At 35.0% G+C, this 25,021-nt stretch overlaps 3 protein-coding genes and 1 pseudogene across 7 annotated transcripts; 2 read left to right on the top strand and 2 right to left on the bottom strand.

The window, feature by feature from the left end:
• Nucleotides 1–1,029: 1,029 nt before the first annotated feature.
• LOC121262348 (probable glycosyltransferase At5g03795) lies at nt 1,030–5,374 on the bottom strand. 4 transcript variants are annotated; one of them, XM_041164790.1, is made up of 5 exons: nt 4,830–5,374; nt 3,805–4,498; nt 3,577–3,707; nt 2,320–2,668; nt 1,030–1,995 (listed from the first exon to the last, which is right to left on the bottom strand). In XM_041164790.1, exons 1-5 carry the CDS (start codon nt 4,850–4,852, stop codon nt 1,330–1,332), a joined length of 1,863 nt encoding a protein of 620 aa, XP_041020724.1. In that variant the 5' UTR covers nt 4,853–5,374; the 3' UTR covers nt 1,030–1,329. The 4 variants fall into 4 exon arrangements, with proteins under 4 accessions (XP_041020724.1, XP_041020727.1, XP_041020726.1 ...); XM_041164793.1 differs by having other exon boundaries at nt 4,809–5,373; XM_041164792.1 differs by having other exon boundaries at nt 5,166–5,373.
• A 2,438-nt stretch (nt 5,375–7,812) lies between these two features.
• Nucleotides 7,813–12,276, bottom strand: LOC121262796 (probable glycosyltransferase At5g03795). Of its 2 annotated transcripts, XM_041165398.1 has the most exons (5): nt 12,113–12,276; nt 10,477–11,420; nt 10,209–10,339; nt 9,075–9,423; nt 7,813–8,591 (listed from the first exon to the last, which is right to left on the bottom strand). In XM_041165398.1, exons 2-5 carry the CDS (start codon nt 11,365–11,367, stop codon nt 7,932–7,934), a joined length of 2,031 nt encoding a protein of 676 aa, XP_041021332.1. In that variant the 5' UTR covers nt 11,368–11,420; nt 12,113–12,276; the 3' UTR covers nt 7,813–7,931. The 2 variants fall into 2 exon arrangements, with proteins under 2 accessions (XP_041021332.1, XP_041021333.1); XM_041165399.1 differs by lacking the exon at nt 12,113–12,276 and having other exon boundaries at nt 10,477–11,444.
• A 1,701-nt stretch (nt 12,277–13,977) lies between these two features.
• Nucleotides 13,978–18,705, top strand: LOC121263618 (probable lactoylglutathione lyase, chloroplastic). The gene is made up of 9 exons (XM_041166603.1): nt 13,978–14,208; nt 14,516–14,690; nt 14,768–14,892; nt 15,019–15,083; nt 15,934–16,146; nt 16,275–16,322; nt 17,022–17,129; nt 17,254–17,394; nt 18,298–18,705. The coding sequence occupies exons 1-9, from the start codon at nt 14,067–14,069 to the stop codon at nt 18,337–18,339; spliced, it is 1,059 nt and encodes a 352-aa protein (XP_041022537.1). The 5' UTR covers nt 13,978–14,066; the 3' UTR covers nt 18,340–18,705.
• A 1,638-nt stretch (nt 18,706–20,343) lies between these two features.
• On the top strand, nt 20,344–23,413 carry LOC121261968 (annotated as a pseudogene).
• The last annotated feature ends 1,608 nt before the right edge of the window (nt 23,414–25,021 follow it).

The following is a 25,021-nucleotide window of genomic DNA, read 5'->3' as shown; positions in this document are numbered from 1 at the left end:
AACAAGTCTAACCCTTTCATTATTCTTCTTACCCACCTCAAAAAATTAGCATTATAGTTCCCTTTCAAATTTCATAATATCTTATTTCTTCTCTCTTTTTTTTTTTTTTTTAAGTTGTTATGCATTTTGAATTATTTGAAGGTGATTGTTAGAGTTCCAATTTTTATACCCACGTTATATTCAGCATATATATATATATATATAGTAGTGCTACATGTACTTACATTTTTACTTATAAGATTCAATTAATTTTTTTAAATTCAAATTTCATGATTTTCAGCATATCAATAACTGACATGTGTAATTGTAAGTTTTTTATAAGTTTTTCTTATAAACTACATTTAGCATTTATATATATATATATATATATATATATATTGTGGATGCAACACCAAGAAATTACAGAAGAAAATTACGATCAATATTTCAATTTTCAGCACTCCGACCCTGGGCCCTTTTGACACACAAAAAAGAATTTTTACCCACATTATTCATTTTCATAATTAGCTGAAATTCCTTTACAAAAAGGAAACAAAAAAAGTACCATTAGATTACATTCTTCTTTCTTTTTCATTTTGTTATTAATTAGGGAATATTAATTGACATGATACCCATGCTTATGCAAAACTCCAATCACTGCAAAAAAGATGACCGGAAAGAGTAGTGCTGTATACAGTCGTAGAGTGCGCAAGTATCTTACAGTCATTTTGAAAAAAAGTAAGGTCCACTATTAAAAAATTAAATTTTCTTTTCTTGTGAGTACGATATTTATTCACTTTTTTTAAAGTGATTGTGCAGCGCTTATAAACTCACGATTGCAACTGTCATTTCTCTTGTTCATAACCCTTGGATTAGTTATAGAAAATTTTTTCTCATCAGACACTATTCATTATCCCACATCTCACACCCTATGAAAAACACTCCTACACCCTATGAAAAACACCCATGCCCCTTATGAAAAAAATTGTAGATGTGAGGTGTGAGAGTAAATAGTAGCTGATGAGTAGAATTACTCTTAACTATATAGCATTACTCTTGGAAAATAAATTTATTAGAAATGTGAGATGTTCAAAGGAAACTTGAAAGAACTAGGAAATTACCACCGAATTTTCTGCCGTTCGACAAAGGAGAGAAGTAGTACTGATGAGTGAGAAAGGTATATATTCAGCAAATTGACTTTCTTGTTCTAAGATATATACATCGACGAATTTACCAACTGTTCTGCACCAAAACCACTCTCCTTTTCCTCAATATTCTACTTTTCCCAGCACGGGTTCTCTTAATCCGACTACAGAAACACAGTATGTATATCTCTGCAATGTTTCTTTTTCATCTGGGGCTTATTTGATGAAGTCTGTTGTACCAAACAGAGTGGAGAACCAGATGAAAGATATCATACTTCTCAGGCTTGGCATGCCAAAGAAAATGTTTTTGTACCTTTTTCACCCCCATTTGCATCCCGAGATACCTCTTCTCTGGGATCGAAAGGAGTATACTCTTCAAATTCGGAATATCCTTCTCCAAGATAAAAACAGCAAAAGAATCCCAGTTCAAAACTTCAAAAAATGGGGGCACAAAATTGTCAGATATAATCACTGGGACACACTCATAAAATATGGCCTCTACCACGCGTGGGCTGTTGACTTCATAACCTTTTGCACATATACAATACTTGCTGTTCTTCATATGACGGATATAGTTCTTATTGCCCTTGGACTTGGGCATTCGACCAAAGATTTTCATGTCAGGATCTTTGTTTTCCCAGTGCTGTAATAGAAGTGGCCGTACGTATCCATGCATGCTTCCTGCAAAGAAAGCAAGAATTGACCTCTGGGAAGGAGGTTTGCCTCCAAGATCCCGGAGTGGACTCCGAAACGAGCGTACTAATGTTTCTGGAAGAGACGCATCCTTCCCTAAAACAAAACCTCCTTTGACATCAGCATTGCAGAGAGCTCTTATGCAATTAGCCATAAGTTGGTTTGTTTCAGTTGGGGCCTGAAGAAGAGACTTTTATTAGAACAGAACAATGTGACTTGTGAGGATCCAAAACTAAAAGTTTAAATTCCGCATAAAAAATGAAGTTCTTTGTCAAAGCTTTTGCAAACTACAAATCCATCCTCAAGAACAGTGTCTTCACACAACATTAAAGGAGAAAAATATTAATAATCAAACATTACAAAAGAAAAAAACTGGCGATAGTCATGACAAATGACGGTCATATACATTTGCACCAAAATTAATTAGTGGCTCAGATGCCAAATGCACAAAATTAATTAAGCTTCACGAAACATAAGTGGAAAAGAAGCTTGAAAAGCATACCCAGTCATGGCAAGCAACAAGAAAATGATCTGCTCCTCCAGTTCTGTTCCAGAAAGGATATTTCGATGTAATCAAGTTCAAGTAGTTCTTCAAATACTGTTTGAGGTTGTCAAAGCTGTGTGAATTAGCTATATATAATGTCTCCTCCAACATTAGTGAGCTGAAGGGTAAGTAAAACAGATGGGCTTTCCTAGGGTTTCTAGTAAGAAATTTTTTGTTAATTTCCAGCAGCTTCATGAACCATCCCTCAGATGCATATATTCCATTGAGTCGTGGCTGGTGTAATACAGGTTTTTCTCCTTCCCTGTAAACGTATACTTTGAGAGTTTCTTCCATTAACTCATAGCTCCTGCAAATTTGAATTATATAAATAAATCCAGATGGAAAATTGCTTGAGCAACAATAGATAATTTGTTTGCATGATAGATTATAGCTACAAAGAGTCTACACATCATTGATGGAAATATAGTTCCACAATTGGTTTTTCAATAGAAAAGGGAAGGCTATGAATGATCAAAAAGCAAAAGCTACTTCCACACCCCAAGAAAGCATTATTTACAAATAGATACATGATAACAAGGGCATCCTTCCACTTGGAATTAGAAAAACATAGGCTCAATGCCTTTGCTTTAGGTGGTAACAACCAGGGAGGGGTTGAGAGTAGGCCTACATTAAAACCTTGATAAGCCAAAAGTTTGTAGGAAGGATCACAGAAGAAGAAGAAGAGGAAGGAAGAATTTGACATTTGACACCCATAGAAACGTTCCCCTGTATAGGAATCTCCTCCATTGGTAAAAACCTATCACCATACAAAGTACCATCGGTATCTATGTTAATCAAATCAAATCAACAGTACTGTATCCTGATCTATCATGCGTATCCTCCAGCTTACAAAGTCAGCTCAACAGGGCATAGATTTGCAACACAGTGATTAACATCAAGAAAGATTACACTAATTTCATAATGATTCCAGAGTGCACAAGAAATGCATGACCATAAATAAATGGCACTTTACTATATTCTAGCAATCTTTTCCGCAACTCATACACCTATAATAAGTAACAAAAAATTACTTCAGCAATGTGAGAATAGAAGGAATCAAGGGGATTTGGCAGATGGAGCAGGTCCTTTGGACCCAGCCCTAGAGAGCAAACCCGGATACAGGACCCCACCCGCCAGAACCCTTTGAGTACTAGGCAGCACCCTAATGGCTACAACAAAGAAAAAACCAATATTCAATAGCTGTGACAAACTTACCTTTTGAATATGGAAAAATTCCTATAAAGAGGAGCATAAATATTTGGATCATTTTTTATGATGGGTGCATTCTCAATCAGCGATTTTGCATTTAGCAGTTCCCGGTCAACTTCTGCAGACCACCTTGGTGCCTACAAACAAAATGAAATAAGGGAAAAGGCTGGAGCAATTTACTCTACACGAGTCAATCCCCTTTTAACACAACTTAAAGCTGTAGCTAACACATACCATTGATTTGTATGAAGCACGATTCTGAAGCAGTAAACCATTCATCTCAGATATTGAAACTGCTGAAGAGTCTGGCATCTCAAGCCCTTTATTCAGCTTGGGAACTCTGTTCGGGTAAGAATTATTGCCCGACGGGGTGAGGTGTTTTTGCGATTTCCTAGAGTTTTCGTTAATGTCAAATGTTTTTGTTCTTTCAGTCTCTAATGTTGATATATTAGAATTGACAATAGGTGTACTAATATTTTTATTCACGACTGGTGGAGAAGTTGCATTTGGTGATGAATTCATAGATGAACTCTCATTTCTATCCGACACAGAAGCATTCTCTGGGTTTCTGTCCCTTCCTTGGGAGGTCCAGTTAGCTCTCTCATGAGTGAAAAATGTACTTGGGGAGTTTGAACTAATTGAAATTGTCATGTTACCAACCACCTCAGATTTAGACGGTGAATCTCCAGAATGGGAGTGACCGTTGGGGACTAGTGAGACCTTACCAGCAGAAAATGAAGATGAAGATGACAGAACATAACCAAACGGAAATTCAAAATAGTAGAACGCGAAAATCACCACAAACATCATGCCCGCGAGCCATATCAATCTCCTGGCTTCAAGCAGACACAAACGTAAAAGTTTTTGGCCCATTCTGAGAAATTGCTGAGTTAGTTGCTGCCTGACTTTGGATGAATCATAATCTACACTGCACAGTATTCACAATCCCCAAGTTTAATTTGAAAGAAAACCAGTTGCCAAACAACTTAACAGAAGGAAAGGAATTGTATGTACGAACTTAACAAAATCACTCATAGTTTGAGAAAACTAAAAATTCGAAGCATCATTGCATTCAGAATTATGAAACGTCTCCAATGAGGAAGAAGTTTCACTAACATGCAATCCCCACTGGGTTTAGCTAACAAAAGAGTGAAAACATTTAACCTTTGTTTTTATTTTTATCTATTTTTCTCGTCACCCAAACAGGTTATGAAGTAAGATCTCATCTGCCATAATACCAAGTCAAGTCAGCCAACTACCTTACAACATAACATTTTGACATCCAACTTGCATGAATTCCCACATATCAACAATCAAACAAACACGCTTATGGTTCCTAATCGCCGAAAGAAAAACAAAACAAAGGGCAATTCAGGATCTTCAAATATCCACCAGAGCTTAATTTCCAACTAAAAAAGCAACGTGAACTCCAATGCATGTATTTATCAACTGGGTATTCCTCAAGAGTTCTAGTTGTAAGATTAGACTCCAAGCTTTCTTTTTTCCTTTTCCCCACGCTTTCTCGGAAACCAAACAGAATCTTCTTCTTCCCTTTGCGTTATTTACCCTTTGAGAAAGAAATTCAAGATAGGTACCTGACATTTGGTTTTACTTCCACGCTCTTCTCAGTCCTCTGTTCAATGGGTTTTGGTTAAACCGATACAAGGAATCTAGAGGGATAAAATGTGATTGTCTTTGATTTATACTTTATATACCAATGATTTTATAAAAATGCTTAGACAGAACTTAGGACAAGGGCCGCCAGAGCGGCTGAGACAGTGGTCCACTCTGACATTCTTCATAAAAGGTGAAAAACTAACAAGAATGCAACAACACTAATGGCGTTTTAAGTCGTGATGAGTCGCCTTGTTTCTAGAAACTATATTAGTAATTAATCATTATCAGTACTTTGATATAATGGCGTTTAATAATGTTTCAATTTTTTATAGTTTATTAAGAGAGTAAGAATTTCGAGATGGGATATATATACAAAGTGATTCGTTTGAAAAGTCGGCAAATAATAAATTTTCATATAGCATTGGCATTGAATTAGTCAAATATATTTTCATCTTTAAATTTAGTAAATATCATCCATATTTGCTCCACATTGAATTAGTTAAATTATTTTCATCCAAACTATAAGCTACAATAAATCTATTCTTTTTTTCAAATATGAAAAAAATTATAGCAAATCTAAAAGTATTTTTTAAGATTATTATATTATAGATATGAGATTTTTATCCATATGATATTTTATCATCTATATACATATGAGATTATTATATTATAAATTGTTAGATTGTAAAAATGAAAATGAATATGATTGTTAGAAGTTATTGAAGATTATAAAAATAAATTATAAATTAATTAAAAAAATATAAATAATAAAAAATAATAATAATTTTTTATTATAGAGAGTGTGATGACTAATACTATGTAGACTTTAAGTTTTGAATGATTAGTTAAAAGTGAAAAAGTTACATATTAGTCAAAATTTAAAGAATAGAATGGCCAATCTAATGCTAATGCTCTAAGATTTATTTTCTGTCGTCTATTTTTTTATTTGAGATCTTTAAAATTAGAAATATTATTTGTACTAGTTCTAAATAAATAAGGCATATGCATAATCCTTTTATAAAAAACTGAACCTCATCATGAAAAGTATAGATTTTTTTTTTAAATATAATTTTTTTTTTTTACAAAAGACTTGTGCGATATTTGTCAAAAATATTATAGATTTGATCACATTTATTTATTTTGGTATACACCTAAGCATGTACATGCTTTTTAAAGAAAGAAAAATATTAGTTTGTCCCCTCAGTTTGACTGGTAGTACATTTTAATTTTTTTTAATGTTTAAGAAAGTAGTTATTGGTAAATTTATATATTTTTTAAATATTTAAAAAAACGTTTTAAAATGAGACTATAGGACACTCCCAGCTATAAGAGCAGGGCAATACAGCGGAGGGCCTTTAAAGTAAGTAATAGCATGCTATAGATGCTCACTCTTCTTTATTTCTTTCTCACGTTACACCCTTTCAAAATCATTTAAAACGCTATTAAAATATCCATATTCTCAATATATATTCATACATAATAAATTTTGAAAATTCTAACGCAAAGTATACTTCTCTTTTTTTCAATTATGAATTGGAGTGAATAGGATTGCTCAAAGCCCTCGTTGAAAATATAATAACAAGGTTTGCCATGAAATAAACCAAGGAACAGCGTTTAAGTCCGCTTGTGTTTGAACTCCAAAGAGCAGCGAGATTAACTCAATTCAGTTCAATCTAATTTTAAGTTGAGTTTAACATCCAAACGTTCAATTATCAAATCATTAAATTCATCTCAACTCAAAATTTCTTTACACGTGAGATCCACAATATTTTTTAACTCAATACCTTTTTACATGCGAGACCTATAATTTTTTTCAACTTCTCATAAATATATCTAAACTCATCTTAGGTAGATCTCACAAAACTCATTCTACTATCTCAACTTACTACTATTCATAAAAAATTCAGTTTAACTCAACGTCTAAACAGGGCCGGACATGGACCACCCTTTCACTAAACGTAAATTTCAAGTGAGTGGTTCCGTCCAAATAACCCGTCAATCTCACCGGCAATGACAAACAATTCTGGATCACTGACTTGAAAATATCAATCCACGAAGTTTTGTCCAAAACTCTGGCTTTTCAACGTTTAACATGGTTCATACCGTGAAGGGCTAGCTAGACGTACAAAATCGGGAAACTGGATAAATTTATGAGGATAAAAGCATATTAGAGAAAGGAAAAGGAAAAAGAGAGGATTAGTGGAGCTACACAATTAAACCTTTTCTTTTTCTTTTTTGGATTCAATGGTCGTAAGAATCTATATTAAGGAAGTGGTCTTCCTCAGCTTTAGCAGGATTTAATTTGAGAGTTTGGCAAAAATCATTTGCAGGGAACCAAGGAAATTTTGACAATGATATATATAACATGATGGCAAGTTTTCTACAAAACTTTAGGCCCTCTTTTAGGACCCTTTTTTTTTTTTTTTTCTTTTTAAATGAGCCACCAAAATTTGAAAATTAGATATGAATTTTTTTTTTTTTTTTAAGAAGAGCCGGTAGCCACCCAAATTCTAATTGTCATCAGAGAGTTGCAACAAAAGAATATTGTCCATTAAAAAGAAAAAGGATTTTTTTTTGGGGGGTTGGGGGGAATTAATAAACGAATATTGTTCTCTAATCTCTACATTTATTTGCATAAAAAAATGTGCTAAGTGCTAGGTATCATCGTAAAAGAATTTCTGATAATTCTACATGTCTACTCCATTGCCACTTACCCAGAAGGGGTCAGCTGTCTTTCTTAGTTATCAGCGACTTATTTGGTGAAGTCTATTGTACCAAATGGAGTGTAGAATCATATGAAATATATCATACTTTATAGGCTTAGCATGCCAAAGGAAATGCTGTTGTACCTTTTTCACTCCCATCTGCAGCTGAAGATACCTCTTCGCTGGGATTGAAAGGAGTATACTCTTCAAATTTGGAATATCCCTCTCCAAGACAAAAACAGCAAAGGATTCCCAGTTCAAAACTTCAAAAAATGGTGGAACAAAATTGTCAGATATGATCACTGGAACACACTCGTAAAATATGGCCTCCACCACTCGTGGACTGTTGACCTCATAACCTTTTGCACATATACAATACTTGCTGCTCTTCATGTATTGAATATAGTTCTTATTGCCCTTGGCCTTAGGCAATCGGCTGAAGATTTTCATGTCAGGATCTTTATTTTCCCAGTGCTTTAACAGGATTGGCCGTAGATAACCATGCATGCTTCCTGCAAAGAAAGCAAGGATTGACGTCTGGGAAGGAGGTTTTCCTCCAAGTGCCTTCACTAGATTCTGAGGGGAGAGCACTAATGTTTCCGGAAGAGATACATCCTTACCAAGAACAAAACCTTCCATGTCAGCATTGCAGAGGGCTCTTATGCACTTAGCCATATGTTTATTTGTTTCATCTAGGGCCTGAGGAATTGATCTTTCGTTAAAACAATATATCAATCTAATGAGACTGGATTGTATAATGATCCGAAATTCAGTTTTTGGATGGCACAATAAACATGGAATTATTCAATTTGTCACAAAAAGAACTCCAAGTTATGTTCTATATTCTAGAACATGGTTATGAGCAAATTTATTATACTCCAGTCAGCAGACTATTTATCAGAAAAATAAATTATGTACTGGACAAGAAAGAAAAGTGACCATAGCTCATAAGTTCATCAAAACAAAAATTATCAAAGAAAAAACTACCATTACTTCAAATTCACGGCTGTGATGCCTAACACGCTACAAATAGAATCATTTAGGCCATCTGAAATACTAACAAAGAACAACTCATTTAAATCCTATGTAAGACAAAGTGGGAATAATTTGAGTTTTCACTAAGCCCTAAATAACCCAAGTGATTTGCAGAACATAATTTGAAAACAAGGATGAAAAGTATACCCAGTCATGGCAAGCAACAAGAAAATGATCTGCTCCTCCAGTTCTGTTCCAGAAAGGATGCTTTGCGGCAATCATGTCCAAGTAGTTCTTCAAATACTGTATAAGGTTCTTATGGCTGTGCGAATTAGGAACATATAATGCTATCTCCAACATTCTAGAGCTGAAGGGTAAGTAAAACAGATGGGCCTTCCTAGGGTTTTTTGTCACAAATTGTTTGTTAGCTTTCAACAGCTTCATGAACCATCCCTCGGATGCATATATTCCCTTGAGTGGTGGCTGGTGGAAGATGGGTTTTTTCCCTTCCCTATAAATATATACTTTGAGGGTGCCTTCCATTAACTCATAGCTCCTGCAATTTTGGTGGATAAACCTAAATTAATGGAGTTGCAATGGACTCGTATCACTAAAGACCCTGTTTGTGTGTAAGGTTGCAGGTATTCAGCTTGCGCTCATCTTACAAAGAAATACAGTAACAATGAATCACACATATGAGACATGTAAACAAGGATTTTCTTCTGAATGTGGAACAAGCAAGACACCTCCCCAAGGTCTGAACTTGGGTGGTAATGACAGGTGGGATTGACTCGATTGAGGTAGGTCTTACATTTCAAATTTTGCAAAACAAGAGAAGGAAAAGGAGAACATCCAGAGAATTTGACAGACCAATGATACAAATCTTTGTAGCAAGTAATAGCATCCATGCCGACTAGTGCACCACGTCATCCTGATTTATTTTGTGTGAATCTTCTTATCCCCAGTTTGTCCAAGCCAACACAATTCAGATAAATTCTCAAAAATAATGATGAACAGCAACATAACTTAAAACTTATCTCATCAGTATTCTACAGAAAGTCATTAAGCCACCACTCTCACACCAAGTCCATACAGCCCCAAAAAAGGACAACCAACAATTCTTTTATCAGCCTGGTCACTTTGTGAAGGTAGAGCAGGGAGGAGATCAGAAGAGAAGGGGGGAAGGGGGTGACCCTAACTTGAATGTTGCCTGCTCATGTGGAGAAACTCATGTTTTAATCACAGAAAGTTTGACGGGTAAACAACACTTAAAACACAAAGGTCTTTATGTAAAATCATCATAAGAAATAACTTGGTATTCAAAATACATGATTAGCTTGCCTTTTGAATATGGAAACATTCCTGTAGAGAGGACCATAAAGTTTTGGATCATTTTTTATGATGGTTGTATTCTTGATCAGTGATTTTGCATACAGCAATTCTTGGTCAATGCTGGAAGACCATTTTGGTGTCTACAAACAAAATAGAAAAATAAGTAAAAAGGCTGAAGCAATTTGTTCGTAAAAAATCCAATCCCTCCTAATATAATGACTGGAAACACAAAGAAAATACCCTGTAACATAATTTTAAGCGAAAGTTCAACGCATACCATTGACTGGTATGAAGCATGGCTTCGAAGCAACAACTCATTCATCTCAGATATTGTAACTACCGCAGAGGTTGGTGTATCATGCCCCGTCACCTTGGGGATCCTAGAAGAATTATTTCCTGATGGGGTGTGGCCACTTTGCAATTGCCCAGAATTTTTATTGCTCTCAGAAGTGGTATTTCCATTTTTCTCAGATGAATTGGACTCAACAAAAGGTGTTCTAAGATCTGTATCCATGCTGGTGGGAGAAACTGCCTCGGGCGATGAATTTGTAGATGGTATTGCAGGTGAAGTGGTTGCAAAACGATCACCTGAGCTTCCAATGTGCTCTGGTACAGAACTATTAGTTCTGTTTCCAACATTACCTACTGAAAAATGACCATCTGCAGTATTGTTCTTTTGATAAAAGCTTTGCTTAGGTTCTTTAGCCTCCTCTGGTGCAGATCCATTAAAAATTGTAGAGTTTCTGTTTACCATTTCCACATTCTCAGATGAAGGCCCCTTATTAGCACCGTTATTCTCATCTAATCCTAAATATTTGTTTTGGCCTCCATTTTCCTCTGATACAACACCGTTCCTAGGGTTCTTATCTGTTACTTCAGGCATTCCAATATTAGTAGTTCTCTCATTAATAACATGTGTACTAGTGGAGTTTGAACTGTTCCAAAGTATCATGTTACCAATCATCTCAGGTTTAGATGGTGGATTTTCAATCTGGAAGCTACTATTTCCAACTGCTGAAGCCTTACCAGCAGAATATAAAGACCACAGAACATTACCACTTGGAGGCTGAAAATATTGGAACACTATAATAACAGCAAATAGCATGCCCATAAGCCATGGCAGTCTCCTTGTTTTCAACTGACATAAAGATGAAACTTGTCGATCCATTATGAGAAACCACAGTATTTATTAATGACTGATTCTCACTGCACATACCAACCCTGCAAATTATCCCAAACCCCAAGGTTTAGCTGGAAAACAAGCTCTTTTCCTAATTGACAAACAACTTAATTTATTTTGCACTTAAGAGAAAGACATGGACAATGAATGACATGCGGGAAGAAAAAATAATGCTAATTTCAGAAAATCGAAAATTCCATGCATTAGAAATTGGAAACATTTATGAAGAAGAAGTTTTCACTTATATGCAAACAACACGAAGTTTATATCTCATATCAATGAAGAGCTTGCAGGCCAGAAAAAATTATGATGAATAACATCAACTTAGATTTCTACCATTGTCTAGTTTTATGGAGGTTTTTGTGTTATACTAGCAGACAAAATAATTTAACGTCTTTTACACATTTTTCCCTTACCTACACTCAGTGTTCTAACTCATAGAAACAATTACTAATAAAGTCAGATGCCACAGTTCAAAATCAAACAACATACTCTATAATTCCTAATTGTCATAAAAAAAAATCAGGATCTTTAAGCCTGTATACTTCGCCATGCAAAAAAAAAGAATGTTCAGATATAAAAACATCATCCTTCCCAGTATACAAAAGTACCCATTAGCTATAATCAAACAACAGGGCCTGCATAGAGCTAAAAAGGGGGGCAGTACGAATCACTTTTCAACCAAAGATTTCCCATCCTTCATCTTTCAAAATAGAGATTGCAGAGAAATCACCTGGCTCTTGAGCTTTAACGCCCTTCTGTTTACTGGTTTTTAGTGAAATGATGTCGCTTTGATACTTCTTTGAAGCGCTGACGCTGACACTTCGAAGTTCGGACAACATGAATGGGATCTGGTTTACTAGAATTTTTACAGAAAACGCGACCATTATTATTGACTTTAAGACCGACAATGAGTACACGCGCGATCAAGCCTTTGGCCGCTGTTGAATCCGCAGTTCCTTCGCCGTCAGATCTTGACACCTGGCATATGCATTGCATGCCCCAATCAAATCCAAATTATTTTGGACGACACCATTCTACTCATTTTTTAATGATTTAGATTATTCTGTTGTATGTAGAGTGTATAAAGTATAAACATCGCTTAAAAAATTAAATTTTTTATATAATTTCTGTATTTATTTATTTTTTTAAAAATAAATTGCAAAATGTTTATACACTCGTAAATATCATTTTTTTTAATTAAAAAAACTTGAGATTCCAATTTCGTATAATTGAAAAATCGAGAATCACCTTTTCTTTAATCATTAGGAAAAAGATGACTCAAAGTTCCTGTTCTGAAATGGAAGCCAGAGATCATTGTAGTGTGTTTTACCATACTAGTTGTTGGTTTAACGTGGTTTGAAATATTTGTAAGGATAATAATAAATATTTAAGATTTATTTAATGCATCTATTTTTTTATATAATACCTTTAAATTCAACCAAAAATTTTGAACGAATGTTAATTTATCAATTAATTGATAGTTTCTAGCAATTAAAAAATAAAAGATAATCAAATTTATACTTATAATTTTTTTACAATTCTATGGAAATAATTCAAATGAATGGCAATTTTATAAAAGTAAAATTCCTTTTAATGAAGTGCTATGATTGTAGTGGTTAATTATATAAGGTTGGCCTATTTTTCTCAATTTTTTGCTCTCGCGTACCTTTTTCGATAAATCTATTTAGAAACATAATTATCATATGTTTTAATTTGTTATGGTACATTAAAAAAATGATATACTTTCTACGTTAACACCTATTGTTTAATAAATAGTTGAAGGAAAAATAATTAGTCCATAAAAAGATTCATAAAAAACTACCTCATATAGTGATGTGCCATTACGTCATACTTCAAATTTTAATACTTTCTTTAATGTAAACCAAATACTATGTATTACATCAAGTCATATTGAAATAATTTTTCTGAATTTTTATATGAATCTTTTTACAATGTCAAATTACTTTATATGTATAATTGTATATTACTTATCAAATACGACTTTGATCTTTTATCATTTCCCATTTGAAGAAGGGGAAGTCACCTTTTATTGTTTATATTGTTTAAGCACTGTTTGTTTACGTTATTAAATGTGAGAAGTTATGTAACAAAAAAAGTGAATCGTTATTTTCACTAAACTTTATTTATAGAAAGAAATAGCAAAAAATAGAAAAATAAAAATATCACGTACCAAAAGGTATTTTAAGATAGCAAAACTAATTTCATTTTCAAAATGAATTTTACTATACATCAGTCATTATTTATCTCAATATCTGATACTTGACAAATTTTTTTTTTATAAAATGTGGAGTGCAAGATAATGAATAGTAATTGATGAGAATAATTATTTTTTCAAAATATAAAATATTTAACTTGCCATCCATTTATATCCTAAGTTCATACATATATATATGTATACAGTATATATTATATATAAAAATAATGTTATATACAAATTTTAAATAAATAAATTTCACATATGTAATTTATAAAAATTAAGCACTATTAAAAAAAAATTAAAACCAGATCTAATTTTTTATAAAGATTTAAGCGAGAATTTGTCTATTTAAACTAAAAATAATTTATAATCATTTATATCCAGCTGTTCCAGCCCTCTGTTCCTCCACACACCGACGAACAGGGGGCGCGCAGAGTTTTGAGTGTGAGAGGTAGTAAGAGTAGCAATGGCTTCCTTATCTGCTGCTCTAAATTTGTCGACGCTAAGGCCATCTCATCCCCCTTCGCCACCCGTTCTGAAGTATCCCTCTGTGCACAATTCCTCTTACAGCCCTTCTCGAAGACTCACCCTCTTTCACCTCGGTACCGGTAATCTGCCAAGGCTAAACTCTTATTTCTGTTCTACCTACATTTTCTTTTCAATCTAAAGCCTTCAATAAAAAAAACCCTTTTGCCTTTAAAAGGAACTTCGTTGTAGATTTTTCCTTTTCTTCCCGGGAAAATTCAGGAAAAGAAAGAAGTGCAGCGGATTTTCTTTTCCTATTTGGGATTTAGCTTCTCGGTTCTCAGTGAGAAGATGATGAATCGCTTTCTTTTGAGACTAATAATTTTGAAAGACGATATTCATTGGGTATTCTTCTTTCCCTGCACTAATGGACTGTAAGTGGTTCACCAGCTCTCCCCCAGGCACAGTTATTCGATGTAAAAGCATCTCAGTTGTTGAAAGCAGAGGAAAACACAAGCAAGGCTGCCGCAGCTTTAGAGGAAGGTGCGATGGAGTGGGTAAAAAATGACAACAGAAGGATGCTCCATGTCGTCTATTGTGTTGGGGACTTGGACAAGACCATAAAGTATGTCTATTTGTTACAATAAATACAGTTTCAGTAATGCTTAATTCATATGGATAACTTGGCTTGTTGAGATGCAGATTCTATACTGAATGCTTAGGGATGAAGTTGTTAAGAAAACGTGATGTACCAGAGGAGAGATTTTCAAATGCTTTTCTTGGATATGGACCCGAAGATTCCCATTTCGGTGTCGAACTTACCTACAGTAAGTCATCCTTTTCTATTAATTTTTTCAATACACATATGTTTCATCCTTATTAAAACACGCCCGTATATAGTGCAGTTCCTTGCTGTTTGATTCCTTTTTCTCTTAATTTTGCTACGTTGGCAGATTATGGAGTTGACAAGTATGACATTGGAAATGGATTTGGCCATTTTGGTATTGCAGTTGAGGATGTAAGTGCCTATGTCATGAAATGTAGATTCTTTTTGTCTCATGCAGGCTATAGTGGTGTTGCGTTTCAATTTCATGTATAAAAGGGTCTGGATTCCACAGATAGTGCTTAATCAAGCAATGCTATGGAATTGTATTGGCCATCATCTGTGTCATCTTTATTTTGGAAATCAGGTTTATTCTAACAACACGTGTTTTCCGAAAAATACTTGTAAACTTGCATCTATTTTTAAGACCCTTGCAAGCAAAATATGTTGATCAGCAAACGATGAACTCAAGAATTTAATGCCTCTCAAGTTAGGACATGTTATCAAAAGTGTATCATTTATTTATTTTCTGTGCACTTCAGACTAAGGCCTTGTTTGGGTAATGAGATATTCTCAAAACTTCTCATAATTTCCTTTCCAAACATCACTCAAACACAAAATACTTTTCAATTTCACATCTTCAAATTTTCATCTAATCATTAACTAATTATTATATAAACACAAAACCCAATACAACTTTCCCAAACTTCCAACAAAACACAAAAAACAATACAACTTTTTCAAATCTTAAAACACAAATAATATTAAAAAATAATATTCAAACAATTTTTTAACTTTATAATATTTGTATTCAACTTTTTCTCTCTTCTTTCTCAAAACCCAATAAAACATCTTAACTCAAACTATTTTACTATTCACAAATCATTTCACTACTATTCACAGAATTATGAGATATTCTAAGTGTACAAACGAGCCCTTAATGGTGTCACTTGCATTCGATCTACATTTATATCTCTTGTCAACAAATGCTCTATTGCAAGAATTTTACGAACTTACTCTGGTTTGCATCTGAATCTTGGAGAAGGTTGCTAGAACGGTGGATCTTGTAAAGGTGAAGGGGGGGAAAGTAATCAGGGAACCTGCTCCTGTTGCAGATGGTACTACAATAGTGGCTACAATTCAAGATCGTGATGGTTATAAATTTGAGCTTTTGGAGAGGGGGCCAACTTCCGAGCCCTTGTGCCAGGTGATGCTTCGAGTTGGTGATATTGAACGGTCCATGAACTTCTATGAAAAGGTGAGTGGTTTTCCATGCTGTTGGTGAACGCCTTTCTTTATTGAGGTTTAGACGGTTTTTAAGATGTGTCTGGCAGTTATAATGCCAACTGATCTGAAGTTTATGTACTTCTCTTATTGAATTTGAAGGCTTTCGGCATGAAACTTCTCAGCAAATGGGATAACCCCAAGTACAAGGTAACTCCACACATCATTGCTAAAGAACTCCAGGGATATTTTGCATGCCTGTGAAATAATTGTGTTTATCATGATAAATCTGAATAATATTTTGGGCAGCAGAATAATACACAATCGTTGTACAAGTTTTGATCAAAGCATGTCATGGATACTTTCAACATGACCTCAAAGTCTGGAATTTAAAGACTCTCTCTCTCTCTCTCTCTCTCTCTCTCTCTCTCTAAAGTATGTTTAGACAATCTCTGTTACTGATGGACCAATGGGTATTTGTCAGGCAGTAGCTGTGTAGGGCACCCTTCTCATAACTTCACATGACTTATCTTGTTCAAACAAGTGGTCTTGGAGCCTTTAAATTTCCCATGCAACTATAGTCTTCTTGTCTGAGCATATAATTTCATTTTTGTGAATAACATTTATAATTGACTGCTCTTTTAAAAGGAGGGTGATAAGATGGTTTCTTGTTCAGTTGGGACCTTGGACTAGCACTCCATTTCAATATTGATTGTGAGATTGCATTTCTGTGTCAAAAGAAGGATAGCTATATTGATTCGGTATACTCTAAAGACACCCTTGGTACACTGTTGACAATCTCACAAAGATTCAGTCATCTCATATTTTTTTCCCATCCAGGTTGAAATGTTTAGCTTAATATCATCTGTATATTGCTAGTCTACTTGAATTTTTGTTCTCCTTTTCCAGTATACAAATGCCATCATGGGTTATGGTCCTGAAGATAGAAATGTAGTGCTTAAACTAACATATAACTATGGGGTGACAGAGTACGACAAAGGAAATGGTTACGTACAGGTGAATTCTCTTCCCTTGCCTACAATATACTTTACTATTTGAAGTTTAGTTATGATTATACCAATGCCCTGGGTAGGCAAACTCTTGGTATCATGTACACTGGCTGATTTCTATATTTTGGCAGATTGCATTAGGCACAGATGATGTTTATAGGAGTGCAGATGCAATCAAACTCTTTGGTGGAAAGATTACACGTGAACCTGGGCCATTGCCAGGTATCAACACCAAGATTACTACTTGCTTGGACCCTGATGGTTGGAAATCGGTATGGCCTCTTACTCTTTTAGCTGTGATTTGATCCATTTTGCAGATCCAGAATGAGAAACTGTATTGAGTTATTACTTCTCTTCAAGCCTTCGTGCACAATATTCTTGGAGTTTGCTTAAATGGAATTTTGAATTCATCTTGTTGATATTTTCTTGCATAAGTTGATTCCTTGTGGACAAAAAAGAAAAAAGGCAATCTTTTCTTATGATACAAAATATGTATTCTAATATGATATAGATAATCTGATATGATATAAATAATAGCGATAGGGAAACAGTTACTCTTAATTTGGTAACTGGTTCAACTATGTCTCTCAAGAACTATGACACGTGATATAGCTCAGTAACCGTGGGTCCGTAGGAGTGGTGCGCATGAGCAGGAAAACACAGTTTAATAACAGCCACAAAATCAAAATAGGTGGAAACTCACTATTTTAAGGTTTACTTGGAATTTCATGTATCACTTTAAAGTTGAAGTCTTGGTAACTGAAATCTCCAAGGCCAGGTGCTATTCTTCCTCAAATTGGCACTTGCTTTCATGAAATTAGAAACATTAAATCTGGCTTCCACCATGTTCCCCCTTTTTTTTTTTACTTTTTACGTTCCTCAACCTAGATTTCTGACCAACATTTTAAAGCGATGCGTAGCTTACAGGTAAATAGACACATGCACGGGTATAAGATATCCTTACTGGTGTACTTGCATTGCATTGATAAGTGAGTTTGGAGCACCATTTCTAGAGGTTTATGCATCAAATTACATTTACCTTTTTGCATAAGCACTAATGGCTTTACACTTTTACGGGCCTGTTCTTGTCTTTGGTTTGATATATTGATCCACATGATCTGATATTTTTTTTTTTTTTTTGTCTTACCTTTTTTTCCCTTCTCCTCCATCTGCAGGCCTTTGTTGATAATATTGATTTTTTAAAGGAATTGGAGTGACCAAAGCTTTATGATAGATGCTATACCTCCGACCTCCTTATGGAATCATCATAACAATTTTTGTCTGTAGAATCTCACTTTCTGCCAAACTTGTTATCTCCAGAACGGCCAGATGGAAAGAACACGTCCTACGCAATTTGTTGAAAGATGACTCTGTTCATGAATGTAGCAGTAGATATAAATGTTTTATTGTCATCTCTTGTTGTAAACATAAAATAAATGAAATATACACGCCAAAACACTTGTTATGACGGACAAATAAAAAGGGGAAAAAACAATCCAGAATTCAATTTGACATTGATTCAAATTTGGGCATGTAATCAGCATTATGTTACGTTGGCAGAGCAATTCAACATATGCTTGATCTCCTCTGTCCATAAGTGTTTATCTCCTTCACTGTTACATTCAAATTCTGTTACCCTGTCGGCTGTTTTTATCCCAAAATAAGCCACCTGTCATTAGTATCTTTTCTCTCTTCTGCCCTGGCTTCATTTGTTTTCGCAGATGAATAAGATGAGTTGTAATTAAAATTAAAAGTTAAATAAAGTATTGTTAGAATATATTTTTTTAATATTATTTTTGTTTTAAAATTTGAAAAAATTAAATTGTTTATTTTATTTTGTTTGAAAATTTAGAAAAGTTGTAAAAATAAACTACAAGGCATTAGATTCATTTTGAGTATGAAGCTTGCTTACATTCCTTATTTTTAGTGAATGTTCCTGCCATGTGCTTGCTTTCCATTTTGGGTACAACCTGTTTTCATTTCTTATTGAATAGTTATTGAAAATGATGGTTTAGGACTTGGGAGGATAAGCGATGCACGAGATAAAGGAAAACAAAATTGTTTTTTTTTTTTTTTTTAATATGCAAATAATCGTTAAGAACGAGAAGAGAGAAAGAAAATAAAAAAGTAGAATCAATCGCTCTAAATATAAGATTTATGTAATTCGATAGCGTATTTACGTCTATAAAGATAGAGGAAATTTTATTCAAACGATAAATAAAGATACAATGTGCAGCCGTACAAAAATTTAATACAATATATAATAAATTCTAATTAGCAGATCTATTGTATTAAAAGTCAAAAACGGGATTTTTTCAAAAAATAAAAATAAAAGTCAAAAACAGATAATAAAAAAAAAAAAAATTGTTTGGCCATCAACAGTGAAATAACATGAATATTTTTTTTTCCCCTCTGAATTCTCGATCTGCTGAACAGTTTAGTATTAGCTTCTGCACTCGTGACTAGACCTTCACCCGAAACCAAGAGAGAATCTAGTTTTTTATAAGGAAAACTCTACTATGCCGCCTAAACCATACCGTTTGGTTTGACCGCTCGGTATATATTTATATATATATTTTAACCGAATGATGAAAAAATTGATTTTAAATGTATTGATGTATTTTTTTAAAAAAAATATTTAAATACATTAAAAAAATGTGAATAAAAAAATAAAAAAAAATTAATTTTACAACTAGCAGTAACACCCAGCGGCAGAGTAGTACCGCTATTTTTATAAAGCATTAAAATCAGGTCAAGATTCATTACAGTGTAAAAATTAGGAAGTAGAATCTGATTGAAGCACCCCGGCCCGATCCTACTTTTAGTGCATGTTTGGAATTTCAGTGAGAAGTATAATTTATATTTTTAGAGTTTATGGCTTGTAATAAGTTTTACAATTAAAAAGTTATTTATTATTTGATAACTATATATTTAAACCATTTTCAAACATGTTACACTTATTTAGAAATAAATTAAAAAATTGTTTCTGACGTAGAAATGATGATTATTTAATTTTGTTTAAGGACTATAACTATATTTTTGAAAGTTTTAAAGTTATAATTATCTAGAAATTGTATGAGTATTTTCACATATTGACAATCTTTTTAAAATTTGATTTACGTTTCATATTATTTGAAAAAACACGTTTAAGAAAAAACATTAGACATACTTTTTAATTTATTAAAGTACTGTAATATGTGATACCCAAACCCCTAATTATGAGAGAATGATTACTCAAATAACTTTACATCTACGTGTCTCTTGATGGCTAGAGGCATAATAATATTGTAGGTGAGAATCTTTAACCTCTCAATGCTATTTATATATTTCTGGTCAGCAAGAAATCTAGATATTCGTATCCTATTGTGACTAGATATGGAAGAATTCGTGTCTCACCATGATTCATTGATTCAATAATAATATTTAAGCTAGTCTAAATCCATTAGAATATAGGTTTGCGAGATAATTAGTTTTAATAAAACTCTTACCTTTCATGCCCGTACTTCTCTCGGGTTGAAGCTTTTCTCCTGTTTAAAATTGGTTGCACGGAAGCGTCAAGAAACAAGTTGATACCCCACGTTAAAGAGAAATTGTTTTTTTTTTCTTTTCTTTTTGGTTTTGGTTTTTCACATTACATGAGGAAACTTATACCCAATACAGTTCTCACTTTTCTATGTATCAGGGAATGGTTCTCTTGTGGTTAACAACCGTAGGGAATAATGGTATATCGAAGACTAACTTGAAGTATAGCAGCGGGAATCAGCTAAAGAAAATATTGACAATCACACACAGAAAAAAATCAAGATTTAAGTGGTTCAGCTCAAAGTGAGCCTACGTCTACTAGTGGGATCGGTATCAGAGATTTCACTATAAATAAAGATGGAGTACAAGAGAATAATACAAAACTTCTTTCACAAAGAAGTTATCTTACTTGGCTCTCAACTCTCTCTAAAATCACTCTTGTAAAATACACAAAATGAAATTAATTCAAAGTAAGAGGCGCCGTTTGATATTTATAGAAAACAGTGTAAATTCACTTCTGAGAACATTGGCTCGAGCGAACTCTCGATCGGGTGTCGAGCAAATGTAGATATTTGCCATTTCGCTCAAGCGAACATTCGAACAATGTCGAGCGAACTCTCGGACTTGCATTTCGCTCGAGCTGAATGTTGAGCGATGTCGAGCAAACTCTCGAACTTGCATTTCGCTTGAGCTGAATATCGAGCGATATTGAGCGAACTCTCGGACTTGCATTTCGCTCGAACTGAAGAACCTCCGCTCGAGCGAACATACACGGACACTATTTCGACTAGATTCAAGTCACCTCTTAACAACAACCATGACTCCACAAGCACAGATTCCATGCACCCTACGCAGCAGCAGTTGTAACTTCCCGACTAGTTTCCAACTTCTGCTCTTGTATATTTCTTTTGGCCTCATGGCTATAGGAGCTGGTGGCATACGATCATCCTCCTTAGCATTTGGTGCCGATCAATTAGACAAGAGGGACAACATGAGAAATGCGGGCATCTTAGAGAGCTTTTTCAGCTGGCACTATGTTTCAACCTCAGTGTCAGCACTGATTCCGGTGACTCATTCAAGATACCATGGGGTGGACCGTGGGTTTTGGAATTCCTGCCTTGCTCATGTTCTTCTCTGCTCTTTCATTCTTCTTGGCTTCTCCATTCTATCTCAAGTTGAAGGCTACTAGAAGTCTGCTTACTGGGTTGGCTCAAGTTCTTGTATCCTCTTACAGAAATAGACACCTAAAATTATCATCTCAGGCCACAGCTGAAATGTACCATCAAATAAAGAGCTCAATGCCCCTCGTGCCGAGTGAAAAACTAAGGTATCATCAAATTACCATTTTATCTTGATTCTCCTTTGACTAGAATTCCTTGTCACATCGATTATTGCGCAGATAGTTTGTCAAGCATGCTTCAAAGGCCATTCTTTCTGGTTTAATTCATTGTGTAGTTTCTTACAAGCTGATGTGGGAGTCCTTTTTCTGAGCCCCATAGAATAGAGCCACCTTTTTCTTTAGAAATTGTTTCTGGGTTAGAGTTGGAGGTAAGTTTTCAACTGTTTTAAGTTGGTTTGGAGAGTTGGAAACAATAGTTGGATGCATGAACCATGCATGCTTGCTCCGTGGTTGTCTTTTTCAATCGTTTCATTTCAATGGACGTGATAAAACGTGTGTTCGTTGTTTATGAGTATTTTAGTTTCTTCATTCACACTTCAAAGTGTTATTAATGCTATTGAAAATATTTGGGCATAACAGTATCATTCTGTGTAAGCATAGAGTTGTCTTGACTAGTATGAGCATCATCTTACCCTGCCTTTACTTCATTGACTGCCTAGGTTTCTAAACAAAGCATGCATCATTAGAAATCCTCTACAAGACCTAACCCCAGAAGGAAGAGCTTCAGAGCCATGGAGTCTTTGTACAGTAAATCAAGTAGAAGATCTCGAAGTACTAATCAGGATAATTCCATTATGGTCAACTGGAATCATGATGTCTGCAATTTTCAGTCAAAACTCTTTTCCAGTTCTCCAAGCAGCCTCCATGAATCGACACATAACTCCTAACTTTGAAATTCCTGCCGCCTCCTTAAGCATGTTTCTAATTATATCTCTAACTATTTGGATTGCTCTGTATGATCGAGTAGTTCTCCCCTCTAGCGTCGAAAATCAGTGGAAAACCAGTTCGCCTAGGCGAGAAACAGAGAATGGGAGTTGGGCTTGTTTTTTCTTGCATGTCAGTGGCTGCACTTGCAGTTGTGGAGATCATTCGACGGGAACTTGCAATTGAGGAAGGATTTTCTGATGACCGGCCGTGGTGAGCATGTCATCAATGTGGCTGCTCCCTCATTATGTCTTTGCGGGCTTGGCCGAGGCTTTCAATGCAATTGGGCAAACTGAGTTCTACAATTCACAATCGCCTAAAACCATGTCTAGCATTGCTGCCACGCTATTTGGAGTGGGGATGTCTGTTGGAAATTTGGTGGCTAGTTTCGTAATGAGCACTGTTGATGATGTTACTAAAAAAGGAGGAGGTGAAAGTTGGGTTTCAAGCAAAATCAATAAGGCACACTATGATTACTATTATTGGCTTCTTGCTGGTTCGGGCTCTATTAATCTCGTGTATTTCCTTGTCTGTTGTAAGGCTTATGGTTGTTGTGAAGGAGAAAGATGTGTAGTTTAAGATGGAGGGGATGACTAATTCAGTCTGTTTAGTTTCAGTAAGAGATGAACATGAATTGTAAATTTAGTCTGTGCATTCTCTTTTCATCTTGCCCCGTATATATTGAAAGAAATAAAAGCGTATAGGGAAAGAAGGAGAAGGAAAAGTAGAAATGCTTGCCGCAAATGGGGCATAATGTGGGTAAAATGCACATGTTTTGAGACAAATTGGTTATAAAATAATTTTCACATATTCTATTTAGTATTGCGCGTTAGCCCATTATAAAAGAGAAATTTTTATACATCATTCTATCATTTCAAGTTTTTTTATTATTTAAAACGTGACACATTTATCACTATTAAATAATTTTTTATCATCAATTAATAATAATAAATGTTTCACATCTTATATAGTAAGATGAGATAGAATGAGATATTGAGACTCATTTCACAATCATTTTACTCAGTGTATTAACCCATTATAAAGAATTCACGATCAATATCTCAATTATTAAAATTCCAATAATACAAAAATCATAAAAAGTGGGTTATATGGGGCAGATGGTCGTACGATACCTCGAATTATTCAATGTTCCAATAACACAAAAAACAATCAGTTCTTCTACAGGCACACGGGATGGGTACACGCAGGGGAATCAGCTGATGTGGCATAATGCCACATCACCTGATATATTAAAAAAACAAAACAAACAAAATGTGAGAAATGAAATATATCGGATTTTTGGGTATACGTTGGTTTTTGGGTAAATTATTCTGGCCTCGGAATGCAGCGTTTTTAAAGTTTTACACTTCTTCTTCACAGGAGGGTTTCGAACATAGAAAGGAACCCCCGATCAAAGAATTTTGGGTAGATCCCAGGTTTTTGCAACAATCAAATACGGATGCACAATGCCCAGAGGCTCATGTGGTTGGACCAATTGCCGCATCAAGTCCCTCATTCGCGACGACATCACGAAGAGACTGGTATGTTCTGCTTGCGGCCTCGTCCAGGAGTTCGATAACTTCGATGCCCAACTCGGTGGCCTCAATGGCCCCCAAGGCACCTTCGTTCGCGTCGGCACACCAGGTACAGGCACCCTTCACAATTACAAGGAAACAAAAGTCGACACGGCCCAAACCCTAATCGAAAGCATGACGTTTAGCTTAGGTCTGTCTAGTTCCAAATCCAACGACGTCAAAACAATGATTGCCACGATTACTGAGAACAAATTCGGCCAAGGCGATTGGTTCCCTATTCTAATCGGCACTTGCGCCTATGTCGTGATGCTAAAAGATAACAAATTGTTACCGATTGCTAAGGTGGCGTCAATTTTTGGTTGTGATATTTTCAAATTAGGAGAATGGTTTCACACGTGGTCGATTTCTTAGACTTGAAAGGGCTTGAGGAGTTTCCAGAATTTGACATCGTGGCCTCTTTCCAACGGACAATGAGGAATAGCCCAAGTTTACGGGAGTGCGGAGGGATAAGGTGGCAAGAATGCTCAAGCAAGGGATATTTCTCATTCAGTGTGCTGAGAGGTCGCCTACTTGACGAAGGGAAGTGTTCGCACGAAGGGGAGGATGGGATTTCACAAGTTGAAACAGGGAGCATTCGCACGAAATGGATTATCCAAGTTGAAACGCAGCGTTTCTTCTGGCATCCACGTGGAGGGCCCGGGTACGCGGCGTGTACCCCTCCCGAGTGTAAATAGCATT

The sequence above is a fragment of the Juglans microcarpa x Juglans regia genome, chromosome 4S (genome assembly GCF_004785595.1).
Source record: "Juglans microcarpa x Juglans regia isolate MS1-56 chromosome 4S, Jm3101_v1.0, whole genome shotgun sequence".
Classification (NCBI taxonomy): domain Eukaryota; kingdom Viridiplantae; phylum Streptophyta; class Magnoliopsida; order Fagales; family Juglandaceae; genus Juglans; species Juglans microcarpa x Juglans regia.
The sequence above is the reverse complement of the archived record's forward strand: the minus strand, read 5'-3'. Positions and strand labels throughout refer to the sequence as shown.